Genomic DNA, 14,085 nt, shown 5'->3' on the forward strand with positions numbered 1-14,085 from the left:
CAAGTGATTCTTCTGCCTCAGCCTCTCGGGTAGCTGGGATTATAGGTGCTCGCCACCACATCCAGCTAGTTTTTGTACTTTTACTATAGATGGGATATCACTGTGTTGTCCAGGCTGGTCTTCAATTCCTGACCTCAAGTGATCTGCCCACCTTGGCTTCCCAAAGTGCTGGGATGAGGTGTGACCCACCGTGCCCAGCCTAAAGTCTTTTCTTCTATTCCAGGATATTAGATTGCTTTTGGAAGCAACTATTTTGGCCAGAAAAATCATAGAGATCAAAAACTGTATCTTTGTTGTTTCCATTTAAGTATTTTAAAATACTTTGAGTAATGTATGTTGATGATTTATGTTAAAACAGATATTATTTGAAAACCTGCCATTATAAGGCATCATATCATACTTTAGAACATAACAAGAGATAATTTTATATTTTTTAAAGACTATAGTTGGAAATACAAAATGTGCAAAGATAAACAATCAGTTGTTTGAATGAGTGTTCAAAGTAGAAGAGGAGCTTCAAAGAAGAACATGTTGAAAGAATAGATGATGAAGCTAGGCTTTGACCCCCAGGAACTGAGAACTACCTCTCCATTCTGGTTGAAAGGCTCTTTCTCCCCACAGGAGTGGATTTGACCTCACTGCGCCAGATGAAGCTTCAGAGACCCATGAGCATGTTAACAGATGTCAAACACTTCTTGTCATCTGGAGGAAATGTCAATGAGAAAAATGATGAAGGAGTAACCCTGGTAAGTTCATATATTTGACTCAGAAACTGTTTAAAGAGAGAATTTAAGTTGATTTATAAAACATAGACGTCATTACAATTAACCTTTAAATAATTGTTGTGATCATAAAAGTAATACATGTCAGTTGTAGAAATTTTGGAAAACACCTAAGTAGGCAAAGAAGAAAATGCAGACCCAGCGGTTCCATTGTTGTGTATCTACCCAAAGAATATAAATCATTCTACCATAGACACATGCATGCGTATGTTCATCCCAACACTGTTTATAATAGCAAAGACATGGAATCAACCTAGGTGTCCATCAAGGTGGAAGGATACAGAAAACATCGTACATAAACACTGTGGAATACTACACAGCTGTAAAAAGAACAAAACCATGTCCTTCATAGCCACATGGATGCAGCTAAAGGCCATTACCTAAGAGAATTAACATAAGAACAGAAAACCAAATATCACATTTTCTCACTCATAAGTGGGAGCTGAACACTGAGTCCACATGGATACAAAGAAGGAAATGGGACACCAGGGCCCACTTCAGGGTGGAGAGTGGGAGGAGGGTGAGGACGACACACCACCTAAGGGGTACTATGCTCATTACCTGCGTAATGAAAAAATCTGTACATCAAGCCCCTACAACACGCAATTTACCCATGTAACAACATGCACATGTATCACACTGATCCTAAAATAAAAGCTAGAAGGAAAAAATGCAAAATACTTATGCCACTACCCAGGGAAACCCAATGTCTCTAGGTTGGTATATTTTCTTCAAGCCTTCCTCCTATGTATGTTTTTCCTACAAATTTAAAATAATTGTATGCATTACTTAGTCCATGTTGGTTTTGAAATGTAACTTATAGGAGCATGCTTTTATTTTAGTGTTCAGTAAAACAAACTATGAATGACTTTGGTGAGTGAATTTCTAAATTCAAGCGGACTCCTGTCATTACTTTTTATTGCTCTCAAGCACTGTTGCAGTAAATTATTAAAAGATCAACTAAATTTGGATAAATTTGTATATACTTGATGTCTAATCACCAAAATAAGAACATTTTGCCCTAGTGACCCATAAAACTTACCTGGGTTACTGTGAGTTACAATTAATGATGACAGAAAGAAATGTAATACCCAGTGGAAAAATTTTTGAGAGTAAGTAAACTAGAATAGGAGAAAGGAGTTCGGAATTCTGAAGTATGAATTGCACAGAAATGCTTCAAATCAGTGATTCATTTCTCCCATGAAAGAAAATGTGGTGTGAGGTTGAAGACAGTTCATAAGGAAAGTGATTTAACTAAATAGATAAAAGCTTTGTTGTCTGAAAAGTTTTCTTGAGATCTAATACATTTTTTACATTTATTAAATGCAGATTAAGTGCCTGTGACCTCTAGATGGTCACATTCTAAAAATGTGTTGTTTTCTTATGACTTAGGGTTACATTGTTATAGTCTCCTAAAGTTTATAAATGTATAAGTATTGATTCTGGAAAATAAAATTTAGAAAACTCTAACTTTAAAATGTTATAATTGTAAAAGCTTCTAAAATTTTCTTTTTCCTTCCTTCCTTTCTTCCTTCCTTCCTTCCTTCCTTCCTTCTTTTTTTTTTTTTTTTTTCGGAGTCTTGTTCTGTCGCCCAGGTTGGAGTGCAGTGGCATGATCTTGGCTCACTGCAACCTCCACCTCCCAGATTCAAGTGATTCTCATGTCCAAGTGATTCTCCTGCCTCAGCCTCCTGAGTAGCTGAGACTCCAGGCATGTGCCACCATGCCCAGCTACATTTTTGTATTTTTATTAGACACGGTGTTTCACCATGTTGGCCAGGATTGTCTCGATCTCCTGACCATGTGAGATGACCCCCTCAGCCTCCCAAAGTGCTGGGATTACAGGTGTGAGTCACTGTACCTGGCCAGCTTCTAAAATTTTTAAATTATGCTTTCCTAAATTTTGTCTTCCAAAATTGATATTTACAAATTTGTAAACTTTAGAAGACTATAACAAGGTAACTCTTTCATAAGAAAAGAAAGCAGAGCATATTTAGAGTGTTTCGAAAAATAACGCATTCAAACAGCAAAAGCATTCAGAATTAATGAAGAAATGTAACTGGCCACACGCAATGAACAAAACAATAGTGACCAAAATTATTTTGTCATGGATCCACATTTCAGTTGGGAAAATGGGTACTAGACACTATAAATGAGCTAAATATATGGGATCCTAGCAATAAATGCAAGGGAAAAAACAACACAGGGACATGCTGGTCATATTGTTGCCATTTTGGATGGATAGATAGGAAAGATCTAACCAACAAGGGTGTTTTCCATAATGACTTCAAAGAAGAGAGAGCACAGTGGGGCTGTGAAGGGAGAGTGTTTCAGGCTGAGAGTGAGAAGGGCAAACCATAAACTACTACAGTGTCAGGGGCGAGTGTGGTGTGCTTGAGAAACAGCAAGGAGCCCGTATGGCTGAAGCAGTGTCAACAAGGAAGGAGAGGTGCTGGGACCAGACCACACAAGCTTTTATGGGCCTATATGAGGACCACGGCTATGACTCTGCATGGGATGGGAAGATAGTGGGAAGTTCAGAAGAGAGGAGGGGCATGAGCCTGCTCCATTTTAAAAGGATCACCTACTCTGGCTGTTGTGTTAAGAACTGACTGAACATGCTGCTATAAAGACACATGCACACATATGTTTATTGCGGCACTATTCACAATAGCAAAGACTTGGAATCAACCCAAATGTCCATCAGTGACAGACTGGATTAAGAAAATGTGGCACATATACACCATGGAATACTATGCAACCATAAAAAAGGATGAGTTCGTGTCCTTTGTAGGGACATGGATGCAGTTGGAAACCATCATTCTCAGCAAACTCGCAAGAACAGAAAACCAAACACCATATGTTCTCACTCATAGGTGGGAATTGAACAGTGAGATCACTTGGACACAGGAAGGGGAACGTCACACACCAGGTCCTATTGTGGGGAGGGGGGAGGGGGGAGGGATAGTATTAGGAGATATACCTACTGTAAATGACGAGTTAATGGGTGCAGCACACCAACATGGCACATGGATACATATGTAACAAACCTGCACGTTATGCACATGTACCCTAGAACTTAAAAGAACTGACTGAAAAGGACAGGGGCGAACCTGAGAGTTTGTTTAGGAGTAACTTCTAATAGGACAGGTTTGGAGTTGACTTTACCTCCTTTATTAGAATTGCAGCAAAATAACGAAATATAACATATCTCTTTTTAAAAGGGATCTTTTAGTTTACATTATCTTCTTGTTAAAGTAAATAGGAGCCTCAGAAAATGATACAATTTTAATAAACAATGTGTTACAGAGTATATGAAAATGAATTCGTCAGTTTGAGAATATAGTCTTTGAAAATATTAATGTGATAATTACTTTTCCAGTAATCTAGGCAATCAGTGATGTGGCTTAGACAACAGGGGTAGAATTGTAGTGCAATTAGACCTCCTAATAAATGTGTTGCGTGAGATAAAGTGAAGGCTTTAGAATGACTCTAAGCATTTTTAGCTGAAACTACCAGTGTGATGGAGATGGCATCAAATGAGATGAGGCTGAAGAAGACACAAGCCTAAAGCAGGAACGATCGCATCAGTTCTGGAGATACTAAGTTTAAAGTGCCTCTTAGCCATCTTAATGGAGCTGTTGGATTTGTGGTTGGACATTGGAGTCTAGAATTCAGATCTCTAGATGAAAGAAAGAATTTGGAGAACATTAGCATATATGTGATATTGAAAGTTTTGATACTGGATGAAGTCACTACTTATATGCAGAAGGAAAGAAATTTGGGACCAAGCCATGGAGATGAAGAAGAGGAGGCTCCAGAAAGGAGATGAGAAGGAGCAAGCAGTAAGGAAGGTGGAAAACTAAGAGGACAAAATGTCCTGGGAGCCAAGTGAAAAGTTTGAGGAAGAGGGAAGAATGATAGACTAGCAAATACTGCTGAGGGGTCAGTTAAATGGGAAATATGAATTGGGTATTGGACTTAGTAACTTGGAGGTCATTGACTTTCTCTTGGCGGACAGTTTCAGTGGACTAGTAGGATCAAAAGTCTGATTGGTGTGAGTTATTTAATAATTCATTTATTACATGTAATGAATTAATGCCTAACACATAATAGAAACGCAATAGAGCCTTTGTTTCTTTGTATGGTAGAACATATTACAACTTCATATTTTTTTTAAAAAAACACTGCTAAGTAAAAACAAAATGCATACTTCAACCACTGCTAAATAAAAGAGCATACACACTTCAGTAGAGAAGCTATTGAAACAATCAATACAGAGCAATAAATTGCTATGATTTTCAAGCATTTTCAATTTTGACTTTCCTTGTGACCTTGTTTTTATTGAACAGAGAGCATAAATGTTGCAAATAATTGTTCTAAAATAACCAAATCTTGTGGTCATCATTTTTGAGCTTTTAACAAGAAAGTAACAATGAACAAAAGACTAGAATGAAAATTACAGCATTTAACAGCCAGTGGTTTGGTTTGATTCACATGTCTGAATTGGTTAGTCTGTGTATGTTAATAACTGTCATTTCCTTGTGTTTTCTTTTCTGTAAGATATATAGTGTATTTATCTATTATGGGGACAAGGAGAAGAAGACACTTTTGTTCACAGATTGATTTCCATACCTGAGTTGGAATGTCAGTTGTGGTTCAAAATTAAGCATAATTTTTCACACTGTTAAATTGTTATGTGCAAAAGGGAAGAAACTAACAACGAAAGGTTCGATAGGAATAAACTTCTAATAGGACAGGTTTGGAGTTGACTTTACCTCCTTTATTAGAATTGCAGCAAAATAACCAAATATAACATATCTCTTTTTAAAAGGGATCTTTTAGTTTATATTATCTTCTTGTTAAAGTAAATAGGAGCCTCAGAAAATGATGCAATTTTAATAAACACCATGTTACAGAGTATATGAAAATGAATTCGTCAGTTTGAGAATATAGTCTTTGAAAATATTAATGTGATAACTAGCATATATATTATGAAGACATTGTTGTTTTATTGTTTACTGTGTTAGCACATAATTTGATATATCACATCTGGCCTTGAGGCTTATTTATTTGCCTTGTTAGGAAAGAATTATTCAGGAGATGCAGGTATCAAGCAATTTTATTTTTGTCACCTTTATTTCAGTAATGCTGGTTCATGCCTTACTTATAGCTGGAGACAGCCATTTATTTTATGGTCATTTTTAAAGAATACAACTTCTGTGGTCACTTTATGTCATAAACCAACCTCAAATTAAAGTGTCCAATCCCATATTACAATTAAAACTCTCAACTTAAGTCAGGAGTTGTCGAATTTTTGTGCCATACTTCCCAGTGACCCTTGGGTGTAGCCCATGGATCACCTTTCAAAATAATTTTTAAATGTAATAACAAATGGGGCGATTCCTCAAGGATCTAGAACTAAATGTACCATATGACCCAGCCATCCCATTACTGGGGATATACCCAAAGGATTATAAATCATGCTGCTATAAAGACACATGCACACGTATGTTCATTGTGGCATTATTCACAATAGCAAAGACTTGGAATCAACCCAAATGTCCATCAGTGACAGACTGGATTAAGAAAATGTGGCACATATACACCATGGAATACTATGCAGCCATAAAAAAGGATGAGTTTGTGTCCTTTGTAGGGACATGGATGCAGCTGGAAACCATCATTGTTAGCAAACTATCACAAGAACAGAAAACCAAACACCGCATGTTCTCACTCATAGGTGGGAACTGAATAATGAGATCACTTGGACTCGGGAAGGGGGACATCACACACTGGGGCCTATTATGGGGAGGGGGGAGGGGGGAGGGATTGCATTGGGAGTTATACCTGATGTAAATGACGAGTAGTTGGGTGCTGACGAGTTGATGGGTGCAGCACAGCAACATGGCACAAGTATACATATGTAACAAACCTGCACGTTATGCACATGTACCCTAGAACTTAAAGTATAATAATAAAAAAAAAAGAAAATAAATAAATAAAAATAAAAAAAAAAACAAATGGGGCATAGAAAATAAATTATGTTGAAATATAGTCATCATAATATTAAAAGTCAATATTGCACTCTTCCAAATGGTCCTTTATGCTCACTCAGCTTTTGGGAATTTGGGGACACTCCAGATTCCCTCAGTTAAGCTGTGCTTGCTCCATAAGGCACCTCCTAAAATAGAACCAGAAATGACCACAGCTTCATGGGTAAACCAGCCCATCTCTTGCCATTTACTTTGTGCCTGCAAGAATCAAAACCAGTTTATTATATGTCCATCAGACTACTCAGGATATGTAGCTTCTCAGGGTGGTCTCTACAGCCTTTCTCTGCCATAAAATTGGGAGGTACTCGCATCCACCCTGACACTACCATCTACACACAGTGGAAAGGGGAAGTGGACTCCTAATACACTAAGAGTGCTCTTTAATAATTGTTCAACACGGCCGGGCGCGGTGGCTCAAGCCTGTAATCCCAGCACTTTGGGAGGCCGAGATGGGCGGATCACGAGGTCAGGAGATCGAGACCATCCTGGCTAACACGGTGAAACCCCATCTCTACTAAAAAATACAGAAAAACTAGCCGGGCGCGGTGGCGGGCGCCTGTAGTCCCAGCTACTCGGGAGGCTGAGGCAGGAGAATGGCGTGAACCCGGGAGGCGGAGCTTGCAGTGAGCTGAGATCCGGCCACCGCACTCCAGCCTGGGCGGCAGAGCGAGACTCCGTCTCAAAAAAAAAAAAAAAAAAAAAATTGTTCAACACTTTGTCTCATTTTGTCTTTTATTTCTGACCTACTGAGCCCTCAGTCTCGAGGTAGAGTTCAAAAGTCATCTGAGAAGTTTTAGGGCAACTATTTTCCAATCTACATATGTAATCTCACTTTGGGATATGATTTATAGTATTTTCATACTTCTGTCAAAGCTGAGATAGTAAAAATCCTGTGTTAGTGTTATGATGCAATGGATGAAGAAGACCTGAAATTATTGGCCAACAATCCTGACTGAACCTAGGAGGTATTTGAATGGTCCTCAAGATTAGTTTTCATTTCTTCCTAACATAGTTTTTATTAAAATATAGCATTAGCCTCAGCATAATCTTCGAGCTTCAGAGTGGCAGGAGTCACAGAGCTTCAATAAGAACAGATTCAGTGGGAATGTATAATAATATTTAACATTTTACATACAGATTAGTAAAAAATCAGATGCACAAATAAAAGGGTAAGATATTTAAAAACGTCAGATATTTTCCAAGTTATACATGTGGAAAAGACTTAAGCCTCTGGCAAAGACCATTACAATGTAAAAATATGATGAAAAAACACAGAAATGTTATCTTTGATTATGTCAGAAATTGTAATTGATGTTTTGCATTAAGGAGTAAGCAAAATTAAGAGGCAACAGGTAATTTTCTGAGAGTAATATTTGCAACAGGTTTCCCAAAATTTAGTTCGTAGAAATTAACAACAACAACAACAACAACAAAACACCTCTCGCTGGGAAATAAGCAATAATAAGAATCAATTCACAAAAGAAAAATATCCAACTAGCCTATGTATATGACAAGAGGACCACTGTTGGGAGTTAAGTAAATGCAAATTATTTGAAATCATTTTAGAAATAAATAATAATGAAGACCAGAAAAGCTAAGGGTCTGTGCAAATGGATTCTTTCATACACTGCTGGACTGTGGGTAAATTGGTACATTCTAGAACTCTGCATGGCAACATGCCACAGGAACTTGAAAAAATGCTCATTATTTTAGAATCAGGATATATCAGAAGGAAATAACTATGAACATATATAATAATCACCAACAAAATAGTTTTTAAAAGCAATATAAAAACGGTAATTACATAAATATCCAACAATTAGGAATTAGCCCAGTCAATGAAATGTGTCTGTATAATTGTATACTATGCTTTCCTAAAAATCTAGGATTTAGAAGCCCAACAGCACCATGATAAAGAGGCCAGATAGACCCAGCTCGGTGCTCATCCTGGAAGTCTCCATCACTTCCAAGCTGTGACTTGTGCTGGCTTCTTAAACTCTGAGTTATCATCTTCTCATCTTTTAAGCTGGAATAATAAGAGTGTCACATTATAAGATAACCAGGCCCAAGGAGGCTGTGCATGTAAATCACTCAGCTTATTGTCTAGTTCATACACAGTGAGCTCTCCATCAAAGTTAGCCTTTAAGTGATCCAAACATTCCACAGCATGGAAAATATTAACTATATTTGAATAAAATAAATTGCTAGGTACACAGTGATTCTAATTTTATTTAATATTATTTTAAATTGACAAATAATACTCCTATGCATTTATGGGGTACAATGTGGTGTTTTGATATATGTATACAGTGTGAAATTGTTAAATCACACTAAGTTAACCTATCTACCACTTTTCTTATCATTTTTTGTTGAGACATTTGAAATGTATTCTTAGTTATTTTAAAATGTATAATACATTTTTTATTGACAATAGTCATCCTGCTTTGCAGTGGATCTCAAAACATATTTCTCCTGTCTAGTTGAAACTTTGCACCCTTTGACCAACCACTCTTCATTTTCTCTCTTCCCCTCCCCCAGTCCCTGGCAACCATCATTCTTCTCTCTACTTTTATGAGTTTTACTGATTTAGATTTCATGTAGAAGCGAGGTCATGCAGTATTTGTCTTTCTGTGCCTGATTTATTTCACTTAACCTAATGGCCTTCAGTTTCATCCACATTGTTTCAAATGACAGGGTTTCTTTCTTTTTGAAGGGTGAATAGTATTCCATTATGTATATATACTACATTTTTATGTATTTACCACTTGATGAACACTGAACTTGGCTGTTACGAATAGTGCTGCAGTGAGCGTGGGAGTATGAATATCCCTATGACATAGTGACTTCCATTCGTTATACATCCCGGAGTGGGGTTTCTGGATCATAAGGTAGCTATATTTTTAGTTTTTTGAGGAACATCTATACCATTTTCCATAATGGCTGTACTAACTTACATTTCTACCAGTAACACACAGATACTCCCTTTCTCTGCGTCCTTGCCAACACTTACTTGTCATCTTTTAAAACAGCCATCCTAACGGGTATGTGGTGATATTTCATTGTGGTTTTAATTTGCAGCTCCCTAATGTTGAGTAATGCTGAGCATTTTTGCATCAGCCCATCAGCCAATTGTATATCTTCTTTCGACAAGTGTCTGTTCAAGTCCTTGGGCCATTTTTAAATTGGGTTATTTGTTTTCTTGTTATTCAGTTGTTTGAGGGTCCTGCTTTTATAAAGGGAGTTGCATCGTCAAATAGAAAGAAATCACCAGAATCTGAAAAGCGAAGCAGTTATCCAGAAAGTCCAATTGTCAGTATCTTTAATGTCTTTTTATATTTTACATATTTTAAACTCTGAAAAATAAATACAAAGTAATTTAAAGTTAGGAAAACCTTTCTGGATTTTACTCGAATACATGCTTGAAAGGGCCCAAGTGTGTGTTGCTCTTAAAACCCAGGCAGGGCCCTCTTGTATTTAATCTGTGGACGCTGGCTCTGTGCTGCCTTAAACCCTGTCCGGAGCGATTGATTCAGCTGAGAACCAACACTGAAAACAATGATAATGCTACTTATTTTAATTTCTATAAATATTGGGTTGAGGTACTATTTTTCAAATATCAGAACTGTCTTTGGGAAAATAAATAGAAAATCTCAAACTTCAGAAATCATTGGTAGAGCATGTTTTCTAGCGATTAACACTATCAGTAAATGAACAGGCTGTCAAAGACTGAGATGCTGTAATAGGAAATGGGCACAGTGCTGGGGGCTTTGACCTGATGCAGTGAAAACTTACCCTTATATGGGATTATAAAAAGAGAAGATGTTCTAATGACCGAATGACCCTGTTGTCTGTCTTTCCCAGGCCTACGTCACACTGGATGTGTGTGTGTTGGGGGACAGTTTTAGAGATCCCTTCTAGAGTAGACTCAGTCTCCCAAATGTGGAGCCTGGGATTCTCCTGTGCTTTCATAGCTGAAAAACACTAGGACTTGGTGATGGTTTTGCAAAGCACACCAGGAGGCAATATGCCACATTTACCAAACAAGACTGTGCCTGCACTGATGGAGAGCCATGGGAAAGCTGAAGCAAGCATATAGATACTGTGTATCATCCAGAGACTAAATGTTAATATAAAATTAGTATGTGGAAGGGTGGGGGACATAGAAGTGGTTTACAGAAAGAAGAAAAAAATTATATTAACATACAAAAATGATGGTGTGAATGCAAGATGTTTAGGAGCCTCAGTATGGTAGTGTTATCCTCGTGGCTTGACTTCACTGTGTGACTGCGTGTCCACTCTTCTGTGCTATTTCAAGTCTGAGTGCTGGAGGCTGCAGAGCATGGCCTCAGATCTCAGTGACCATGCTTCTTCCTTGGGTCAGTTACCTAAACGCTAAACCACTGCTTCTCCGTCTGCAAAATTAGGGCAACAATCATATCACAGATGGTAAAGATTAGAAGAAATAACTCACAGCTTTTATACCTAATGTTTTAGAAGCCTCTCCAACCACCTGTCCTGCTTTGTAGCTACATAGGTGGTTTCCAAATTGTAATTTTTGTGGGAACTGTGTTTGCAAATACGCTGCTCCTGGTTCACGGCAGAAATGATCACCATCTCCGTGTTTCTCACAAGACCCTTAAAGTAGCAGGAGAGGAATGTTCTGAGACACAGTAGTGATCAACACTGTTACATTTGGGCACCTGGTATCCTCCAGTCATAGTCAGGACAAGTAGTAGGAGCATCAGTTCCGTTTCATAAATAGGTATTTTTGGTGTTTTGTTTTTGTTTGTTTTTGTTTTTTTTTCAAATCTTTTAACTCTAGGTCTAACCTGTTCTTAGTGATGAGAAACTATATCCCATGGGGGCTAGCTGTTTGCTTATGGATTCAGAATTTGATTGCCAGTAGACTGAAGACAATGCTCTTAACTCCTGCTATTGTATTATGATAATTGAAAAGTTGGTTATCTCGTGTGATTAAGTAGAGGTATTCAATTAGGGTTTTCCTTTGTTTGTTTATTTTAGTTTTGGGATTACCTAGAAGTAAACTTGCCAGCGTCCACAAGGGTTACTGGTAGTAAAACTTTGGATAGAGTCTCTAGTGAGTTAGCTAGGACTTCTAGTCTTCCTTCCCAGCTGTGCTTGTGATGACTGGCCCAGGGTTGGACTAAGTTCTAAATGGTAAGAGCCAATTTTTGCTTTATGGAAAGCAAATCTAATCTTGCAGGGATTGGCCCTGTGAACTTGGGATCATTAGTATCAATTGCTAACCAGAAAATGGATTCATTCTTGATTCCATTTGTAGACTCCGCTTTATGCTAAAAATTAGTTTCTTCTGAGATTCAGATTATTGCATATAGCACAGAGTAACTGCCAATCATTTATTGATTATTCAAATAATGTAGAATCAATTTAGAAGCAGATGAATAGATTAATTCTCTAGGAGAGCAAGTATATAAAATTATATTTTCTAAAATACTTGTGGATATATCATTTTTGGGACTGTTTCCTAGAATATTAATAGGATTAATTCTATATGTAGCAAGCCTGGGAAAATCTGTGTGAAACAGTGTCTTAATTTAGATGAATATATTTATTCTAATGTAGTTGAGTTACAAGAAATAAACATATATTTACACTCTGTAGATTGAAGAGCCTGATTAGGTCCAAAGGCATAAAAATAAATGTTTTTGTTAAATTTTATCAAAATGTACACATTTAATAAGCCTTTTTGACTTTAATTTTGTCTTTGTAATAAAAACACAATGGAACAGAGCTACAAAATTCCATGCTATCAAACCTAGAAGATGGCATTGATTTTACTACTTTTAAGGTTTTTCTCTTTCTTTTCTGATAGTTTCTTCTTCCTAATTCTTATGTTTATAAAATAAATCATGTAGTTGCTTAGTAACCTCATTAGAGTGTGATGAGACTTGATATAGAAATAAAGGCTGCTACCTTAGAAACAGGAATTCCCTCACCTGAAAAATGTAAAAAAATTATCCAAACTATTGTTCCAAAGTCCTTATTTCTAAACTTAAGATTCCATTAAAAAACTAATCTGGGGCCAGACGTGGTAGCTCATGCCTGTAACCCCAGCACTTTGGGAGGCCAAGCCAGATGGATTGCTTGACCCCAGGAGTTCAAGACTAGTCTGGGTAACACACAACATGGTTAAAACTAGTCTCTACCAAACAAACAAACAAACAAAAATTAGCTGGGTTTAGTGGCATGCACCTGTATTCCCAGCTACTTAGTAGGGTGAGGTGGAAGGATCACTTGAGCCCCGGAGATTAAGGCTGCAGTAAGACATGATTCCACCACTGCACTCCAGCCCAGGTGACAGAGAGAGACCCTGTCTCAAAAATATAATTACAAAAGAAACTAAAACTGGGAGAATGTTACAATGGTAGCTACACAATCATTTTTAAGCCACCACCAGATTTAGTTAATCCTTTTTAGTGTTCCTGTGCCTTTTACACAGACAGAAGCATCACAATGATCACATTTCCTGTTTTTAGCTATTCTTTGAATGACTTTCTAGAGCACCAAGTTCAATGCCTGGAATATAGAGCTAATCAGCAAATATTTTACCTTTGGGCAAGAAATGGTAAGCTTTTCAATGATTATATTCTATATTTTAAAATATTCAGATTGCATTGAAATGGAACTCTCGGAGGGGGATGGGAATTACATGAAAAAGTGCACACTATCAGAGTCAGAAGGAAAATGAATAACCGTAAGCATCCTTTCAAAGACTGATAATTACACCCACTTATACCAAATAAATAAAATTACATGTATGTTCTTTTGTTTTTGTGGTCTCTGTATTTTAGATCCAACATTTAATTAAGTAGCTCTCTTTAGAGTGAACTGCATGAATACCACTACTTTTTAAAAAATGGATAATAGGATGTTTCTTCACTGCAGTTACACATGGCGTGCGCGAGTGGCTACAAGGAGGTGGTGTCTCTTATCCTGGAACATGGTGGAGACCTCAACATAGTAGATGATCAGTACTGGACCCCCCTCCATTTGGCAGCCAAATATGGCCAGGTAGAGTGATTTTCTGAATTCTTTTAAAAATAATTTTATATAATTAGTGAATAATTTCGTATTCAATTTTGATTTGATTTTAAATTATGTACTAATCATTATTGTAATTTGACTTTTAATAGTATCTTCCTACTGAACAAATAATTTTATGGTTAAAGGAAAATGCTTATATAAGAGCACACAAAAACATGTTC

At 37.2% G+C, this 14,085-nt stretch overlaps 1 protein-coding gene across 1 annotated transcript in view; it reads left to right on the plus strand.

Moving 5' to 3' along the window:
• Positions 1–14,085, plus strand: part of MYO16 (myosin XVI) — a 617,076-nt gene that overhangs the window by 198,258 nt on the left and 404,733 nt on the right. Inside the window, exons 6-7 of the mRNA XM_015121440.3 lie at positions 622–746; positions 13,766–13,891. Of these exons, the coding sequence (XP_014976926.3) occupies positions 622–746; positions 13,766–13,891 (251 nt within the window). The remainder of the gene's footprint in view (positions 1–621; positions 747–13,765; positions 13,892–14,085) is intronic.

The sequence above is a fragment of the Macaca mulatta genome, chromosome 17, assembly GCF_049350105.2.
Source record: "Macaca mulatta isolate MMU2019108-1 chromosome 17, T2T-MMU8v2.0, whole genome shotgun sequence".
In the NCBI taxonomy this organism is placed as follows: domain Eukaryota; kingdom Metazoa; phylum Chordata; class Mammalia; order Primates; family Cercopithecidae; genus Macaca; species Macaca mulatta.